The sequence below is a fragment of the Geotrypetes seraphini genome, chromosome 11, assembly GCF_902459505.1.
Source record: "Geotrypetes seraphini chromosome 11, aGeoSer1.1, whole genome shotgun sequence".
Classification (NCBI taxonomy): domain Eukaryota; kingdom Metazoa; phylum Chordata; class Amphibia; order Gymnophiona; family Dermophiidae; genus Geotrypetes; species Geotrypetes seraphini.
In genome coordinates, this window is record NC_047094.1 from 74,880,781 (window position 1) to 74,901,213 (window position 20,433).

Here is a 20,433-nt window from a genome sequence, read left to right on the forward strand (position 1 = left end):
CAAAGTTGTACTTAGGACCTGTGAGGGTCACCAGTAGCCCCTGGGCCTTACAATGAAGACTACTGATCTAAAGTCTCTCCTGTTTATTCATGAAGGAATGGTAAAAGTAATGCAGACCATCTTTTTGCACTGTTAAGGCTTCACTTTCTTTCAACAAACTCTCAGCCCTGAAGACCTGACTAAGTCTATTACTCACCCTCAGAGTCTTTGAAAAACCCTCGTCTAGACAGGCTAAATCTTTTGCCACCTTCGAAAAGGAGGAGGCCAGGAACAAATTCATCTCTGCCAAGACCGTGCCAATTCGTTAGCAATCTTTTGAGACTTGAAAGAAAAACTCCAGACCTGGAAGCTTGCTGCTCTTTGTGAAAGTTGTAGGGCTTTCAGTATAAACGAAGATATTTTTCAAAGGCACAGATTGGAAAAATTCTCTTTCACTGGCCCCTGGATTCTATATATGGCACACATACGTATTTGGGTGCAGATCCAAACGAATGAGTTAATGAGCCATTAACAATCAATTATTGGGTATCAATTGCAACTAATTTGGCTTTATGTGTGCGCCTATAGGTCCTGGTTCTACAGTTAAGCATTTAGATAGGTGCACTTAGCTATAGGTACCTAACTTAATTTTTTAATTGGTGAAATTAGTGCTGTTAATCGAACAGTGCCACTAAAAAACAATTACAGAAATGAATTTTCCAGTCGGTGCCTAACTCGGTAGGCGCGATGTACGTGTCTACACCAAGGCCTACCTGAAAAGTGGACGTGGTTAGTGAGCAGAGTTTGCGTGTGGAATGAGTTAGGTGCCAGCCAAGAAAGCCCTGGCCTAATTTACCGGTGCCTAACTTGATTTAGGCACCACAAGGTATAATTCTATAAATACTACTACTATTTATCAATTCTATAGTGCTGCAAGGCATACACAGCACTTTACATTTAACAAGCAATAGACGGCCCCTGCTCAGAAGAGCTTACAATCTAATTTGGTATCCTTAGTATAGCCTCCAGAATTTTTATACAAACTGCTACAGAATTTTCATCTACAACAACATTCTCAAACCCAAACTCAATAGTGATATATTTTTGTGCAGATTTATCTGATTTATGCCTCCACCAGCCCGTTATTATTTCAACCCGGCTGTGTGACTCAATCTCTGGCATATGTATCATCATTTAATCTGATTTTTAAAAAATTTTTTAAAGTGCTTCATGTGCATAATCAATAAAACCATTCATCAAACTTTTTTTTAGCCATAAACCTCGTTGCTAAAAAGCATTCGATAACTTAGCTGAACTTAGCTTAGTAGCCGCTGCACTGCCGGCTTTCAACTTTCATTTCAGTTGTTTGCCAGTACCGGGAAGGGACTGGCCAACATGTTTCGCTGTCAAGCTTTGTCAAAAACAGCCCCCTCCTCATTATTACCACACCATCCCGACTAAATCTTTTGTTCAAAGATCTTTCAACAAAAGTCTTTGAACAAAAGATTTGCCCCCCACTAGCAGCTACCACATGGCCCCGAAGCCCATAGAGATTTAAAGGGCTTCGGGGCTGTTGCCGCGCGGCTTTAATTAGTCGTGATGGTGCGTGGTAGTAATGAATCTGCAAAAAAATATATCACTATTGAGTTTGAGTTTGATACACTGCCAAGTTGTTGTAGATACAATCTAATTTGGACATAGAAGACAGAATAGTATAGGGTAGAAAATGACACAGAGACAAAATTCATCACCGTTCCCGTCCCCGCGGATAACCGCGGGAAACCATCTTCATGTCATTCTTTAAGGAGATAGGGAAGAATCAGAGTATGAATGGCCACAACTACTGACCCTCAAGCTTTGCGTTGAAGAATGCTGGGGTAGAAGGAATGAGGTTGAAATAGACACTACAAAATTACATGGGATTATTTCCCGCGGTTATCCACGGGGACGGGGACGGTGATGAATTTTGTCACCGTGTCATTCTCTATAAACAGTATAGGGTTGGGGAGTTTCTTGCAGAGAGAATAATAGAATGTGCATAGGTATCTTATAGTGAGTGGGAGATAGGTGCTGAAAGATTTGAATACTGCTAGAGACGGAGCTTGATGTATTGACTCAGGAAGTCTAAATGGTGCCTAACTTTGAATACTATAAAAATACAGAAGTAAAAATATCTAAATTGCCGGTAGTACTTTAGGAATATTCAAAATGATTACCAGCTTCTTCAGTTCATAATTACCATATTGTACTTATAATGTACTTATATATCCTCAAATTACATATATGTGAATAAATATTTAAACATATAAAAAGTGCTCAGTGTCTTATCTCTTGCATGCGAGCCACAATGAGATCATTAAGGGACCATCATCGCACTTTTAGGTCCCTTATTAAACATTTGAACGACATGTCGTAAGTGTCATTTTCCTAGGCGCCTACAGATTTAAGTGTCGTTTATAGAATCTGGCCCAAACTGTCTCATGCGCCGCCCAAAAGGGGACCTGGCCATGGGAATGGCATAGGCAGGTCAAATGCTTTCCAAAAATGTAGCCGCGGTGCTATAGAATACCAGGGTTATGTGTCCAACTTGCGTAGCATTCATGCAGCATCTGTTAACATGCCTTTGTTCTGAAATAGATTGGGTGTGATAGGTGCTGTGCAAGGGTACCAGTCCCTGTACAATGATTTAATGAGGCTTTTTTCTACCTGGCTCCCTTCAAAGAAACAACAAAACCATAGAAGGAAAGTCTCCACAAACAAGATTCAAGTGTTTATGCACTTTCACTGGAAACTACAACCCTCCCCCCTCCGATGCAGGCGTCATAGTTTCATAGTTTATTAAAATTTGATAAAACGCTTCTCCTGTAATACAAAGTGTTGTACATTAAAAATGTATTGACATTATAAATAGGAGATAAACAACAAATAGTAAACAAAGACCATCCACGACTGACATACTTGGTTGGGATTGTGAGATGAGAACAATAGGAAAAAAAAGTGAGGAACTACAATTTACAAGTACTCATTGACTTACGACCTATGCGATTTACAACTGTTCGACTTTACGACGCGTTTACGACAGTTTCCAGCACTCACAAGTCTTGCTACGCAGCAGTACTACGCAGCGCGAGAGTAAGCCGGCATCAAAGGCTGGTCACCTCTTTTCTGTCGCCATGTTCCCGCACGTCGCTCAGCAGGTCTGGGAACTTCTTCCAAAGTTTAGAAGGGGCGCGAAGTAGCTTGTTGCGATTTAAAGGGCGAGCGAGCTGTCGGTTCAAATTCGTTAAACATAATCTAACATAGGCCGACTTACGTCCCGATCAACTTACGACCTGTCAGTTGGAACCAATTGTGGTCGAAAGTCGACGAGTACCTGTATTAAGAAAAAGCACATAAAAGGGAAGTACAGTAGGGAAGATGTGACAGGTTAAGTAATAATAAACCGAATATATATATGTGATAAGTCAATTGTAGGCATCTTTAAAAAGGAAGCATTTTAAACTACTTTTGAATTTATCCAAGTTTTGTTCAGCTCTGAGGTATAAGGGGAGAGAGTTCCAAATTGAGGGGGCAGTAACTGAGAAAATAAGAGTAGGACGGGTGCCAATTATTTTTAAGGACGGGGCATCAAGAGAGTGTTGTGAGGCTGATCTTAAGGTTCTGGGGGAGTCATATGGAATCAATAGTCTATGTATAAATGCAGGAGCATTAGTCTGCAAAGTTTTGAAGGTTAGAAGAGCAATTTTATAGGTAATCCAGTGTGGTATAGGCAACCAATGAGCTTTCTTTAACAAAAGGGTGCCGAGTTTTCCATATACCTGAATAAAATTTGGATTATACTCATTGGAACTTCTTGTGCTGGCTCATCTCTTCTTCCCTACGACGAGTGAGGTGATTAAATTTGCGGACGATACGAAATTATTCAGAGTAGGGAAGGCACAGAGGAATTGCGAACATCTGCAACGTGACATAATCAAGCTCGAGAAATGGGCATCGACATGGCAAATGAGGTTCAACGTGGATAAGTGTAAAGTGATGTATGTCGGTAACAAAAATCTCATGTACGAATACAGGATTTCCGGGGCGGTACTTGCAGAGACCCCCCAGGAAAGAAACTTGGGAGTACTGGTCAACAAGTCAATGAAGCCGTCCACCCAATGTGCAGCGGCGGCGGCTGCGAAAAGGGTGAACAGAATGGTAGGAATGATTAAGAAGGGGATCACGAACAGATCAGAGAAAGTTATCATGCCACTGTACTGAGCCATGGTACACCCTCACCTGGAGTACTGCATCCAGCACTGGTCGCCATACATGAAGAAGGACATGGTACTACTCTAAAGGGTTCAGGGAAGAGTGACTAAAAATGGTTAAGGGGCTGAAGGAGTTGCCGTACAGTGAGAGATTGGAGAAACTGGGCCTCTTCTCCCCTGAAAAGAGGAGACTGAGAGAGGACATTATCGAAACATTCAAAATACTGAAGGGAATAGACTTAGCAGATAAAGACAGGTTGTTTACCCTCTCCAAGGTAGGGAGAGCGAGAGGGCACTCTCTAAAGTTGAAAGGGGATAGATTCCGTACAAATGTAAGGAAGTTCTTCTTCACCCAGAGAGTGGTAGAAAACTGGAATGCTCTTCCGGAGTCTGTTATAGGAGAAAACACCCTCCAGGGATTCAAGACAAAGTTGGACAAGTTCCTGCTAAACTGGAACATACGCAGGTGAGGCTGGACTCATTTAGAACACTGGTCTTTGACTTGGGGGCCACCACATAAACAGACTGCTGGGCACGATGGACCATTGGTCTGACCCAGCAGCGGCAATTCTTATGTTCTTATGAGTCAGTTATAAGAAGAGGAGTTTTGGAGCAAAAAAGTGCCTTTCTCCTACTTTCTTTGGCCAAGCTGACCTGAGGAGGTTCAATGCCTTTCCTAGTCAATGGGGTCCCAGGTACTGGCTTAGACCCAGGATAAGAGTAAAGAAGGTCTGAACCCAAGCCACCTTGTTTCAAACCTCCTAAGATCCAGGCTGTGGTTTAAAGAGCAGAAGCCTCAGATCCTGGTGAGGATGAATCCTTACCAAGCCAACCCGGCTGAGGGGCAAAAGAAAAGGAGAGTGCTGCCTCTTCATATACATATAAAATCAGTTTGTGAAGCAGAGAGACACCACTGAGGTAGTTTCTGCCAATATAGGTCTGTGCAGTGTGTTCACACCCTGAAGTGACCATGAATGTGAAGCGCTGGCCATCGTCAGCGTGACACACTTTTCCTAACGCAGATAAGCCTTTGATTTGTTACTCTTTGGAATTTCTGTGGATTTACTTGCATTTGCAAAGAGCACCAATGTAATGTGTATTTTTTTATGCCTATGAGTTTTTGTGTTTTTTTTTTACCCTGCTTTATCTGTCGCCTATTATCTCTGTCATCTGTTCCAAATTTACTGCTATTGCTGTACTATCGCTGTTTTGTTCAGCTTTTTATTATTGTTAACCACAAAGAATTGAGAGGTAGTGCAGCATAAAAATAAAACTTCTTATTATTATCACCTGTCTCTGTAGGGTGGAAGTTGAGATCTGAGGTTTTTTTCCTCCTCGTTTTTCATTTTATCGGTTGCTCTGTTTCTCTGGGCACTTGTTGTATTAGTGTTTGTGATACACGTAAGTACCTGCTTTGTTTCTGATGACAAGTAGAAGTGTGTTTGGTTATTACAGTATTTTTCTGCTTTCTATTCTATTGGTTTCTCCTGTTTGTGATTTGGACACATCTACTAGGAGACTCCACCACCCAACTCTGAGCCTCAGACTGAGACTCCAACAGTCTGTCTACTGCAAAGTTTTGCTTCTAATACATTTTTTTTATACCTTTGAGATATTTGAATGTCTCTCAAATCTGCTTTCTCTCCCCTTTCCTCTAGGTTAGATATTCAGGTCTCTAAATCTTTATTTCATAGGGTTTGTGCTATCAGACCTGCTGCATGTTTATTTAAAAATTTATATACTGCATATAACTATGCAGCTTACATATCACATACATAATATCTTATGTTCCCTACGATTTCCATGCATATAACATAAACATAACTTGACAACTCCATTAACATCCCCCCCCATAAAAAATGTCAATACAGTACTCCCCCGAAATTCATGGGGGTTCTGTTCTAGGAACCCCCGTGGATTTTGAAAAACCGTGAATGCGTTTTTTCACCTGTCAAAAGGCAGGGGAGGCAGGAGAGGGCTGCTGGAGCGCCAGCGGGTGAAGAAAATCACTCGCGGTCTGCTCCGATCGCCTCTTCCTGTAGTAAAGTCGGGAGCTGCTTTGACAGCGGCAGATATGTGGGGAAGTTAAAAGCACGCAGTGAGCTGCCGTTAGGGAAAGGAGAGGTACTGCTGAGTCAGCGATTCTATCAGACAGCCTCGGGGTCTTTGCTAGACCTGCCTGCCTCTGATGATGCAACTTCCTCTTATTAATACCACTATCTATTAATAATAATAATAATAATAATAATTTTATTTTTGTATACCGCCATACCACATAGTTTTAGGCTGTTCATATACAGTAAAAAAAAATTGTACAATCAGTAAGTAAAATACATTTAACTAAAAAACAATAGATAGAATACAATTTACTAAAAATGCATTAAAATCAGCTAAAATAAACAAACTGTAAAAACAATGTACTATTTACCAATCAAGATTCTAAAACATCAGTTTATAAATTTATCAAACAAATCAGTTTTTAGCAATTTCCTAAAGGACATATGAATGAGCTTGAGAAATAATGATACTTAACCATAAGTTCATTTTACCTGCCTGAAAACCGAGCAATTTATTGAAAAATCTCTTGCATCGGCAAGATTTGATAGTCGGATGGACAAATAAATATTGCCCTCGAGTAATCACCAGCTAAACTAACATTAGCAGCAGCTGTGTGGGGAAGTTAAAAGCACACAGTGAGCTGCTGCTGCTGTTCTGGGGGGGGGAAGGGAGGCTGGGGAGAGAAGACGAGGTGGGAGATAATTGATGGCAGAACGAAGGGAGACATACAGTGCCGGCAACACATATACGCAAGAGCAGAAGGAAATTGGGAGACATCCCCCCCCCAAGTGGCTCATACTGCGTGTTGAGAAACACTGTGTTAGTGTACCTTAGTAAAAGGACCCCTCTATATATAGTTAGGGTCTTTCCATGTATTGACTGTGTTGTTGAGGTGAGGGATGCTGCTAGCCTGTGGTTCCTGTGCAGGGATTGTATCCAATGGTATAGTAAGGGGAGAGGGGGGAGGAAGGTCCGCCCCAGGCACCATCTTGGTGGAGGCATCAGCACCCATCCTCCTCTCCACCCCTTGTTCCTTCCCACTCCTGCCCCTCCATGTGCATGCCTTCATTCCCCCCCCCCCCACGTACCTCTAGTTTTTCGCCAGGGCAAGCAGCAACTCCAACCTGCTGCTCATGCCAGCATTGGCTCTCCCTCTGACATCACTTCCAGGTCCTGCATCTAGGAAGTGATGTCAGAGGGAGAGCCAATGCGGGCAGCAAGTTTGTGATACAGTTCATGCCGGTAAAGTTAAAGAGGTACAAGGGAAGGGAAAGAGCATGCGTGTGCATGGCAAGGAGGGCAGGGAAAGGGCAGCAGAGGGGCACCATTGCTCCAGGCGCCTCTCAGCCTCGCTACATAACATAAGAATATAAGAATTGCCACTGCTGGGTTAGACCAGTGGTCCATCGTGCCCAGCAGTCCGCTCCCATGGCGGCCCTTAGGTCAAAGACCAGTGCTCTAACTCAGTCCAGCTCTACCTGCGTACATTCTGGTTTAGGAGGAACTTGTCTAACTTTGTCTTGAATCCCTGGAGGGTGTTTTTCCCCTATAACAGCCTCCGGAAGAGCGCCCCAGTTTTCTACCACTCTCTGGGTGAAGAACTTCCTTACGTTTGTACAGAATCTATCCCCTTTTAACTTTAGAGAGTGCCCTCTCGTTCTCTCTACCTTGAAAAGGATGAACAACCTTTCTTTATCTACTAAGTCTTTTCCTTTCATTATCATGTCCTCTCAGTCTCCTTTTTTCAAGGGAGAAGAGGCCCAGTTTTTCTAAAATATCACTGTACGGCAACTCCTCCAGCCCCTTAAGCATTTTAGTCGCTCTTCCCTGGACCCTTTTGAGTAGTACTGTATCTTTCTTTAAGTATGGAGACCAGTGCTGGACGCAGTATTCCAGGTGAGGTCACACGATGGCCCGGTAAAGCGGCATGATGACCTTCTCCGATCTGTTTGTGATCCCCTTCTTAATCATTCCTAGCATTCTGTTCACCCTTTTCGCTACTGCCGCACATTGCACAGATGGCTTCATTGACTTGTCAACCAGTACTCCCAGGTCTCTTTCCTGGGGGGGGGGGGGGGGGTGGGGGGTCTATCCGAGTACTGCCCTGGACATCCTGTATTCGTGTATAAGATTTTTGCTACCGACATGCATCACCTTACACTTATCCACGTTAAACTTCATTTGCCATGTCGCGGCCCATTTCTCGAGCATGTTTATGTCCTGTTGCAGGTCATCACAATCCTCCTGCATCTTCACTACTCTGAATAACTTTGTATCGTATGCAAATTTAATCACCTTGCTCGTCGTTCCAATTTCCAAGTCGTTTATAAATATGTTAAAGAGCACAGGTCCGAGCACCGAACCCTACGGCACTCCACTCGTGATGCTATTCCAGTCCAAGTATTGTCCATTTACCCCCACTCTCTGTTTCCTATTCACCAGCCAGTTTTTAATCCACGTGAGTATGTCACCCTCAATTCCATTCCCATTTATTCTGATTTCCCTTAATAGGAGTTTGGATGTTCTTGGATATGGTATAATATTTGTAGTGCTGCCTTTACATAGTTAGGATTGCTGCACTTTGAGTCCCAGGAGTTAGTGCTGTTTTGGTATGATGCTTGCTATACAGATTCTGAATATCTTTTTTTCAGGGTTGTTTGTTACTTCATAAAGTGTCTCACAGAGGAGCATGGATTATTCCTGAGCTATTACAGTGCAAGGAGTCAAGCTATGGAATGGCCTTGTTGGCCAGATTCGAAAATGTGGAGAGAGGAACTCATTTAGGAAAATGTTAAAGACTCTACTATTTGTAGATGCATTTCTTTGAGCAATTGACAAATAAGAGCAAAAGCCTGCTTTTGTTCTTATTTGTATTGACTTTTAATATTTTACGTATGTAACTCCCTGTAAACCATTTTGGAAGAAAACAGTATAGAAATTTTAAAACCAAACAAATTTATTGGGTAGTCAGTTATAAGGGCAACACCAAAAGGACTGCAGAGAGAATTCAGGAGCTTTATTCCTCTGAGGTCCAAGATGCACATTGTCCAGCATACAGAGAACCATATAAAATAATAATAATAATTTCTTTTCTTATATACCGCTCAACCAGAAGTTCTGGGCGGTTCACAGCAAGAGAACTGAAACATATCAGCGAAGACACAAAATACAGTAGAATTCAGTGAAATACAATACGATGCAGTACAATGTAATATAATGTAAAATCATCGCATAAATTTACCAAACAAATAAGTTTTTATCGATTTTCTGAACTCAAGGTAAGATTGGGATTGGGCAATTGGAGGACACAGCCAAGAGTTCATTTTCCCCGCTTGAAAAGCCAGAGTTTTGTCTAAGAAACTTTTAAAACGACAGGCTTTCAGAGGGGGGTACATTAACATACCCGAGTTTCTTGTGTTCTTATTTGATGAGAATAATTTTAGTTGGGTGGATAAGTATGATAGTAGTAGTCCGAAGAGTGCTTTATAACAAATGCAGCTGAATTTAAAAATTTATCTAGTTTCGAAAGGGAGCCAATGAAGTTGCACGTAGAAAAGGGCTTACATGGTCAAACATTTTTAATCCAAAGATCAGATGAACAGCCACATTTTGAATCAGGCAAAGTCTTAGCAATATTTTCTTGGTTGACCCTAGGTATGTGATATTACAATAGTCTAAGGCAGTGGCGTACCTAGGGTATGTGGCACCCGGGGCCCATCATTTTTTGACACCCCCCCCTATGTAAAAAAATATTTTTTGTAATGACCATGAAACAGAATAAATGGTCAGAATAGAAACAGGCAGTGAAAATTTTCTTATATTCCAAACATAACATAACATAAATTATGTCTGAATTGTCATGACATCAGAAGTACATATGGAGTAGTTGCAGGTGATGCTTGGGACAGTTCTGATTGTGTTAGTTCGGTTTTATGTGTTTTTTGAATAGAAGGGTTTTTATTTCTTTTTGAAAGTTTTGCAGTCTGTGGTCGATGTCAATTTGTTGTAGAGTTGGGGGTCGAGTGTTGCAGCTCGAATGGCTAGGAGGTTGTTGAACTGTTTTTTTCTTTTGACGTTTTTGGTTGGAGGGTGTGTGAATGGTGCATGAGTTCTCCTATGTCTGTTTGAAGTGGATTGAATTATTTAGCTGAAGAAATTAGTTACCCCCTCATCCCACACACATTAATTCTCTTCCATTTTTGTTCCCATTATAAAAAAAGCACTGATAAGTTCCCAGAAAAAAAATACATTAAAATAAGAAGTGAAAACAAAGGCCCCTACAGATGAGAACATAACATAAGAATAGCCTAACTGGGTCAGACCAATGGTCCATCATGCCCAGTAGCCCATTCTCATGGTAGCCAATCCAGGTCACTAATACCTGGTCAAAACCCAAAGAGTAGCAACATTCCATGCTACCGATCCAGGGCAAGCAGACACTTCCCCCATGTCTTAATAACAGATTATGGACTTTTCCTCCAGGAATTTGTCCAAATCTTTCTTAAAACCAGCTACACTATCTGCTTTTACCATAACTTCTGGCCACTTCATTTTTAAGTTTAGATCTTTCCTTTCAAACAGAGACCTTGCTAGATGTCAAATACAGCACAAGGTAACTTCACATGGACTTAGCTGTGCAGGAAATGTGAATCTCCTCATACACCCACCATATAGTGCAAAAATGTGCAAAGGTCTGTTTTTTTCTTTCGATCACTACATAGCCTAATGCCACACAAGCAGCGCTGTTACAAACATATTCTGTAGGTCAATGCTAAGGATAACAAAGTTATCCTTCCTTGGATCAGAAGGAGATAAACCACTGGAAGAGATCCCAAAACAACACCCAAAGACCCACTCAGTGTGTGAACCAGTTGAGTGGAGTGAACTAACTGGGGGGTGGAAATGGGCCCGGAGTTTGCTCAGCAGAATTTCCCAGACCACCTCTTCCTCTCAACACATTGACACGCTGCCACCATCACCACTAGGAACACCTCACTGGGTAGGCCAGCTATGCTATAAACTTTATAAAACACATTATTATATTTTCTTATAAAGCACATATTTTAACTGAACTCTCTGACATCCTCAGCCTTTCCATTCACAAAAATAGAAGGAAGAAAAGTTCCCATTTCCTGCTGTCTCATGTCCCCGGCCTATACAATATTTTTTTTTCTGCAGACCCTTCAAAAGTCTGACCAAATCCTCGTTTCACTTGCATTATAAAGTACTGAGGATGCCATCTCTCCCCAATCCCAGGTCCTAAAGTCTAAGACAGTAGCGCAAACTAATGCTGCCAGATACAGGAAAAAAAATTTAGATTCGATTCAGCCCTATTGAATTGGTTTTTCAATTCAATTTTCCTGCCCAGTTGGGTGATTTTTTTCAAAACTCCTGGTGGGTTTTATAGCTTTATCACCCCCTTTGGCTTCTCCTAACCACACTGGCGCTGTGGTGTAAATAAAATAAAGAAACAAAAAGGACTTTTCCTCTCTCTGTTAAATCCTAGCTCACGTTTGCAGTCCAACACCAGCTCTGGCAGGATACACATTTCAAATCTGACATATTATAATCACAAAACAGAAAATAAAATTAATTTTTCTACCTTTTGTTGTCTGGTTATATTTCAAATCTTGTTGATCCAAGGCTCTGGTTTTCTTCTGATAACTTGCTTGCCAGGGTCTCCTTCTTTCTGCATGCTAACCATCCATCTGCCAACTCTGTCCTCCCTTTCCATTTCCCTTCCCTTCCCAGGAAGTCTGGTATCTTTCCTTTTTTTCATCTCCCTCCACAGATCCACCTTTTCTTAAATTCCCTTTCATCCGGCATCTCTCCCTCCTTCCCCACCATCCCAGAGTCCACCATCTCTCCCTTTCTTTTCCTAATTACTCTCCTATCCAGTATCTCTATCCCTCCTCCACACCATCCCTTGTGTCCAATTTCTCTCCCTTTCTGTTCCTTCCCTCCCTAAATCCCATGGTCCATCATCTCTCTCCCTCTCCTCTATTTTCAGACCCATTATTTCTTCCCCCCCCCAAAGTTTGGCATATGCACGTCTCTTTGAACACCCCCTTCCCTCCGTGTACTTCTAAATCATGGTCCCCCCCAAAGGCCTGTCCCCCCTTAAAGGTCTGCCTGTTCCCCCTTGAAGGCCTGCACCCCCCCCTCGAAGGCCTGCACTCCCTTGAAGGTCTGCACCCCCCCCGAAGGCCTGTCCCCCCCTTGAAGGACGGTCCCACCCCCTTGTAGCTTCTCCCCCCCCCCTTGTAGGCCTGTCCCCCCCCCTTGAAGGCCTGCCTGCCTGCCTTTCCCCCCTTGAAGGCCTGCACCCCCTTGAAGGCGTGCACCCCCCCGAAGGCCTGCACTCCCTTGAAGGTCTGCACCCCCCCGAAGGCCTGTCCCCCCCCTTGAAGGCCTGCCTGCCTGCCTTTCCCCCCCTTGAAGGCCTGTCCCCCCTTGAAGGCCTGCACCCCCTTGAAGGCCTGCACCCCCCCTCGAAGGCCTGCACTCCCTTGAAGGTCTGCACCCCCCCGAAGGCCTGTCCCCCACTTGAAGGCCTGTCCCACCCCCTTGTAGCTTCTCCTCCCCTTGTAGGCCTGTCCCCCCCCTTGAAGGCCTGCCTGCCTGCCTTTCCCCCCTTGAAGGCCTGCACCCCCTTGAAGGTCTGCACCCCCCCCTGAAGGCCTGCACCCCCCCCGAAGGCCTGTCCCCCCCCTTGAAGGCCTGTCCCCCCCTTGTAGGCCTGTCCCCCCTTTAAGGCCTGCCTGCCTGCCTTTCCCCCCCTTGAAGGCCTGTCTCCCCCTTGAAGGCCTGCACCCCCCCTTGAAGGCCTGTCCCACCCCCTTGTAGGCCTGTCCCACCCCCTTGTAGGCCTGTCCCACCTCCTTGTAGGCCTGTCCCCCCCTTGAAGACCTGCCTGCCTTTCCCCCCTTGAAGGCCTGTTCCCCCCCTTGAAGGCCTGCACACCCTTGAAGGTCTGCACCCCCCCAAAGGCCTACACCCCCCCCGAAGGCCTGCACCCCCCTGAAGGCCTGCCTGCCCCCCTTGAAGGCCTGCCCCCCTTGAAGGTCTGCACCCCCCCCCCCGAAGGCCTGTCCCCCCTTGAAGGCCTGCCCGCCTGCCTGTCACCCCCTCCCCCTTGAAAGCCTGCTTGCCTGCCCGCCCGCCCCACCCTGAAGGCCTGATGCCCCGACCCACCCCGAAGGACCGCTCCCCCCTGGCCTCCCCGCACCACCTATGAAGCAACCGCACCAGGATCGCGAAGTCAGTGTCAGCGATCCCTGCGCTGCTTCCTGTGCCACGGTCCCGCCCCTCCTCTGACGTCTGACGCTGACGCTGACTTCGCGATCCTGCTGTGGGCTGCTTCTCAGGTGGTGCAGGAAGGTCAGTGGGGCGAGCGGTCCTTCGGGGGTGGCGGGGGACTGAACAGCAAGACCGGGAACACCCCCTTAGGGCTGGCACCCGGGGCGCACCGCCCCCCCCCCCCCCGCCCCCCCCCTTGGTACGCCACTGGTCTAAGGTAGATAGGATGGTGGATTGAACTAGTATCCTAAAGGACTCCATGTCAAAATATATTTTATGTTCTTAGTTGTCAACTAAACCTCCGTTAGAAAGGTATAAAAGCAGACTCTTTATCATTATGACTGGGATAGCCATGCAAATGATTACCGAGAACTAGAAAAATTGGGACAGACTTAATTTTTCCTTTTGGTGGGAAACTTTGGCCTCCTTTTACAAAGGTGCACTAGCGTTTTTAGCGCACGCACCAGATTAGCGTGCGCTAGCCGAAAAACCACCACCTGCTCAAGAGGAGACGGTAGCGGCTAGCATGCGTGGCATTTTAGCGCGTGCTATTCCATGCGTTAAGACCCTAATGCACCTTTGTAAAAGGAGCCCTTTATGTTTATGTTATAAATATGAAAAAATGAATTCAGAAATATTGTGTCATAATAAACTATTTAAATTAACATGGGGTCCATTGACAAATTTTGTTAACTCCTAATTAGTTGGATTATGCCTTTATTTCCTATTTGATTTGCACATCCAGGGAGGGGGGCAATATATTTTGTTGTATTCACTGATCAATTGTAAGTGCTGTTTATGACGTCAATTGTATGTATATATTTAATGCACTGTTCTCGAATTGAAAATTAATAAAGATTTATAAAAATAAAAGAACAGGAGGTGGAGAACTCCTTTGGTGATTGCTTCTCCATTGCCACCTGGTTTTGGGTTGTTTTTTTTTACGAATTTTATTTCCAAACGTTCTACCCCATATGGTTCTCTGTATTCTGAACAATGTGCATCTTGGACCCCTGAGGAAGAAGTGTTTTCGAAACCCGGACCATGTCAGGTCCCGGTTTATAACTGAGAGCCATCCTTTGGAAAGCAACATCTTTTTTGATTTGTTTTCAATAAAGCTGCTGAATCCTGTACATCATCTCTGCATCCTACTTTTGGTTTTGCTGTTTGACTTTCACTGCAGCCCATTGGATTCTTCTTTGTTTTGGGAAATGCCTTAGTTTCATTGTCGGGGAATATAGACAGTGTTACAGAACTGAGAATTAAGAACATAAGAATAGCCCAGTAGCCAATCCAGTTTTCCATCTAGCTAGCTGGCCAATCCAGGTTTCTAGTACCTGGCAAAACCCAGATAGTAGCAACATTCCATGCTACCAATCCAGGGCAAAAAAGATATACAGGGGTAACTCTTACAAGTTAAGGTTACTGTCGAGTGACTAAAGAGATTAATAGAACTTAATAAAGTCACCACACTCATCAATACACTCAGTAAACTTATTTTCTGTTTAGAACTCTGCTCAGAGACATGAAGGCTGATTACTCGGCCTCACCTACCAATCATTGCAGTGTTCAGAAAAAATTTTTGATTTTGAAGTTTCTATTAATGCGCTAGCCAGAAGGCTATGCTAAAAGTATAAATGTTCTCATGAATTTTATAAACTATACAAAATGACTTAACTTTGAATAGTGACTGGTTCCGACGTGCACGTTTCGTTGCTGAGTCAGGGAACCGACAATACAGCTAGGTTTAAAGCTGGTAGTGAAGTCACTGAAAGCAAGAAATAAATACTGTAAATAACAACTCTGTGAAATAAATACAAGTTATAAAATGCTGTAGCTCTATCTTATGGCTATTAACTGGAAGAGCACACTCACCATGAGATTGCAAAACTAGGTTTCTCAAAAAAGTGTTTCTTCTTAGATGTTTCAAACAGGGCAAGCGAAGTACAGACGCTATTTAAAGATAATGCAGAGCCGGTGAGACTGCCACGTCAGAACGTTGAACGTAACTGTCCCGGCCTGCCGAAAACTATTGCATCATCAAACTCTCTAAACTATGGAACCAAGTGTGACACTCATTCTCAACAGATAACTGCTATTCACTAGTGAGATCAAACTGAAAAAATAAATAAAACAAAAAAACTATGCTGTGAATGCCCTACCTTGACAGAAGACATGTACAGAATCAATATTATCATACAAAAGATCACAAAAAAGCCCTCCACTCAACTTCACTATTCAACCCCTGAGGGAGCAGGGTGCCCAAGGTGTAGATCCATTTCTGCTCTAAGGCATACAATTTAGAGTGTCACACTTGGTTCCATAGTTTAGAGAGTTTGATGATGCAATAGTTTTCGGCAGGCCGGGACAGTTACGTTAAACGTTCTGACGTGGCAGTCTCACCGGCTCTGCATTATCTTTAAATAGCGTCTGTACTTCGCTTGCCCTGTTTGAAACATCTAAGAAGAAACACTTTTTTGAGAAACCTAGTTTTGCAATCTCATGGTGAGTGTGCTCTTCCAGTTAATAGCCATAAGATAGAGCTACAGCATTTTATAACTTGTATTTATTTCACAGAGTTGTTATTTACAGTATTTATTTCTTGCTTTCAGTGACTTCACTACCAGCTTTAAACCTAGCTGTATTGTCAGTTCCCTGACGCAGCAACGAAACGTGCACGTCGGAACCAGTCACTATTCAAAGTTAAGTCATTTTGTATAGTTTATAAAATTCATGAGAACATTTATACTTTTAGCATAGCCTTCTGGCTAGCGCATTAATAGAAACTTCAAAATCAAAAATTTTTTCTGAACACTGCAATGATTGGTAGGTGAGGCCGAGTAATCAGCCTTCATGTCTCTGAGCAGAGTTCTAAACAGAAAATAAGTTTACTGAGTGTATTGATGAGTGTGGTGACTTTATTTTGTTCTACCAATCCAGGGCAAGCAGTGGCTTCCCCCATGTTTGTCTCAATAACAGACTATGGAATTTTTCCTCCAGGAACTTGTCCAAACCTAACAGCTAAAGAACTTAACTATTATCTAAGTAAAAAGTATTTCCCTGTAACTTCATTGAGTGTCCCCTAGTCTTTGTAATTTGTGACGGAGTAAAAAATGGATCTACTGGTATCCAGTTCTATTCTGTAAAGACTCCAGACTTCACTCTCAGGTAGAAGAAATCACTGAGTGATAATTTTACTGGACAGCTGAAACTAACTGGGGGCTTCTTTATACACAAGACATTGTTGGAACTCAATCACATAAGGGGCCAAAATCTAGAACATAGGCTAAGATGTGGGCTGAATTTTTTAGGGGTTCCTGCTATTAAGGTATGCCAACTGATTTAGCGCACGCTAAATGCGCATCTTAATAAAAAGACCCCTTAGTCTTAGTAAAAGTATAGGGTTACAAACTCTCCAACCCCACACCGGCTCTGTGATGTAAATAAAATAAATAAAAAAAGACTTTTCCTTTCTCTTTTAGGTCCTAGTTCACGCCTGCTGTCTAACACCAGTCCTGGCAGGATACACATTTCAAATTTGACATATTGTAATCACAAAACAGAAAATAAAATTATTTTTTCTACCTTTTGTTGTTTGGTCATTATTCAAATCATGTTGTGGTCCTAAGCTCTGGTTGTCTTCTGATAACTCGCTTGCCAGGGTCTCCTTCTTTCTTTTTCCCTTCCCTCCCCCTGAGGTCTGGCATCTTTCCTTTTGACCCTCTGTTCCTTCACTCCCTCTATCCTGGATTCCTGCTCTCACATTAAAGCAGTCTGCAGAGGATCGCAGGTTGGCTGTAGCGATCCTAGCAGGCTGCCGTCGGCTTCCGCACACATTCCCTCTGCCGTGGTCCCACCCCTCCTCTGATGTACGGGACCGCGGCAGAGGGAACGAGCTGCTGAGGCTACAGCGACCTGCTAGGATCCTCTGCAGGCTGCTTTAATGTGAGACCGGGAAGCCACGTGAACCTACAGCTGATGCGGCGCTTGTACCGGCGGGCCAGCTTAAGTGCAAATTTGAAATTGTCTGACTGGCCAAATTTTATTACACTGCGGACCAGAGTTTGGCATGTCTGATGTAGAGCCATAAAACTTACAAGTTATTCCAAACTTTTCTTGACACTTTTCGTTTTGTTTCATATCATTGAAATGAAAAATGGCAAGAAAAGTGTGGAATAACTTGTAAGTTTCATGGCTTCACATCATTCTCTTCTTGGTTGGGCTGAGAACTTTTCAGCGGCCTCTTGTACCTGATTTATCCCCTCTATTACCTCTCCAGGTGGGGGAGAGCAGGGGCAATTAGGGTTACCATATTTTTCTCCAGGAAACCACGGAGACATGACCCCACCCTATTCCGCCTCCAGCCCTATCCAGTTCTGCCCCAGCCCCGCCCAGATCCGCCTCCAGCCTCGCCCCCACAAAGCCTCCTCTCTTCTTCCGGACGAGCTCCAGCCATGTCTGAAGGGCCTGGAGCATGTGCGGATGTGTGTGACATCATCCGTGCATGCTCAGAGGCCCTCCAGATGAGGCTGGAGCTCGTCGGGGCTTTCCAAAACCCGGACAAATGCCGGGTATTGGAAAGTCTGTCCGGAAACCCGGACAATCCTCTAAAAAGAAGACATGTCTGGGTTTTCCCAGACATCTAGTAACCCTGAGGGCAATAGATGAAGACTTGGGAACTACTGGAGAGAGCGAGACAGGGCAGATGGAAGATAAGCAGGGGCAATAAATCATGAATCGGATATAGAGCGGTGGCAAACAGGGGGAAAGCATGGACAATAAACAGACATTTGGGAACTGTTGGAGAAAGAGAGGGGGCAAGTGAGGAAGAGCAGGAGCAAGAGAAGGAGACAGGGAGAGAGAAAGGGGCATTAAAAGTATGACGCTGTGGTTAAAGCTACAGTCTCAGCACCTGAGGTTGGGGGTTCCAACCCACGCTGCTCCATGTGACTCTGGGCAAGTCTCTTAATCCCCCATTGCCTCAGGTACATTTGTGAACCTGCCGGGACAGACAGGGGAAAATGCTTGAGTACCTGAATAAATTCTCCTCCGGGAAAACGTTATAGAAAATTGAATGAATAAATAAATTAAGCAGAGATGGGAACTGTTGGGGAGAAAGAAGGAATGGTTGAGGGAAAGCAGGGACAGTAAAACTCAATAGAAACAAACTATGTGACCCTGTCCTGAGTGAGTGAAGATGGACATATGGGGAGTGACTGAGTACATATAAAAATCCAAATGCAACAAATAATCTTTGCAGTCTGACGGCACGGTACAAGTGCTGAAATGTTAGTGACTGTAAAGAGCTTCCTAGAACCACTCAGCGTGTGAACACTGCATGGATTCATGGCTCACTGAATTACTTCCGATTCAAATAACCGTCAGCCAGGCTGCGTTCCAGAATTCAAACGCTCACGTTCTGAGCTGACTTTAGAAAAGCAAAGTTATGCTGCGAAAGTAACTTCTGAGAAGCCTAGGTGATGTCCAAGAGGCAGGGAAAAAAGATGCTATGTCTTACCTTGCAGTGGCTGAACCATAGGAGCTCAGTATGCACGACCATCAGGACAATGCCAAAAAGGGCAAGCCCCAGGGACCAGGCTGCTATCTGCTTCTTCTCCTCCACCAAAGCCTTTCTCCGCCTTAGCCTCAGCAGGTTCTCCCTGGACCCGCCGCCTGCCTGGACTGGCTTGGAGTTCTGGATGATGACCTCGGTGGCTTTGGCTCTGCCCTGCATCTCCAAGTTTGCCTCTCTCCTTGGAGTGGCAGGAAAGCATGCTGTAAACAGTGGCAAACCCACCTTGCCCATGTGCCTCCCTGGTCAGGCAGGAGCCAGGCAGAGAACTGGAGAAAGAGCCCTGAAGGAAGCAGACACTTCCTCCCAGTTCGCCTCCCTGTACACGAGGCAGGCGGGGAGGCGTGTTCCCTAAGGAGAAGTGCCAAAGAGGGACAGAGCAAAAGTCTCCACCACCACCTCCCTTTCTTCGCTGTACTCTTTCTTTTTACATAGACATGAATCTAAATGCATCTATATACCGTAACTTTTCTTTTTATATGTCTTTGGTCTTGTCACACCCAGGCAGAGAATGGGAAGAGTGCCAAAGACTTTGAAACTCTCTTCTACTTTCTCGTATCCCTCTGGCATGCAAGATTAGTAAAGCCACCAACAGTTAAGCTACTGGCAGAAGTGGTTCCCGGGGCTTGAACTTACAAGTGTAGCCAGTTCAGAAGGGTGGAGCTGTTGGTCCAGAGTTTTGTCCAGGCTACCAGAAAAATTCAAGAATTCAGTATAAACAGAGCAGCCTTGGATTCACCACTGCATGTGACTGTAGTACTATGATGCATGTTTTCCACGGTGTCTGTACTGTAAAAAAAGAATACTGAATTATTCTGACACAGCACCGATGAGTGCATTTCTCCACAATGTCTGTACTGTAGAATAGAATTATTCTATCACAGTGCTGATCACTGTATTTCCCACAACGTCAGTGCTGTAGAATAGAATAGCAGATTACACTTCTCCCTCCATATTCGCTGTCATAGGGAATTAACAGACCCGCGAATACAGAAAAAACGTGAATAACTTTTTCATATATTATTCACTGTTTTCTATTAAAAATCATTGTGAATATGGTGAAATTACAAATAACAAGGTGGGAGACCTGGCCTGTTCCTGAAGGAGAGGCAAAACACGATGAAGAAAGTGAAAAGAATCGTCGATTTCTCTATGCAAGCTGACGTAATTGGGGGGGGGGGGGTGAGAGAGGAGCCAGCAAGCTAAAAACATCGAATAATCGAAACTGCTAGTGATGAAACCGCGAATACAGAGGGAGAAGTGTATTCTGTCACA

At 44.1% G+C, this 20,433-nt stretch overlaps 1 protein-coding gene across 2 annotated transcripts in view; it reads right to left on the minus strand.

Moving 5' to 3' along the window:
* KCNN4 (potassium calcium-activated channel subfamily N member 4) overlaps positions 1-19,799 on the minus strand; it is a 134,696-nt gene extending 114,897 nt beyond the window's left edge. Inside the window, exon 1 of one of the 2 annotated variants that reach the window (XR_004536477.1) lies at positions 19,105-19,799. Coding sequence is in view for 1 of the 2 variants with exons in the window: in XM_033914536.1 (XP_033770427.1) it covers positions 19,105-19,392 (288 nt within the window). In the remaining variant the exon portion in view is untranslated. The remainder of the gene's footprint in view (positions 1-19,104) is intronic. The other variant, XM_033914536.1, reaches the window with a different exon arrangement.
* Between the last annotated feature and the right edge of the window lie 634 nt (positions 19,800-20,433).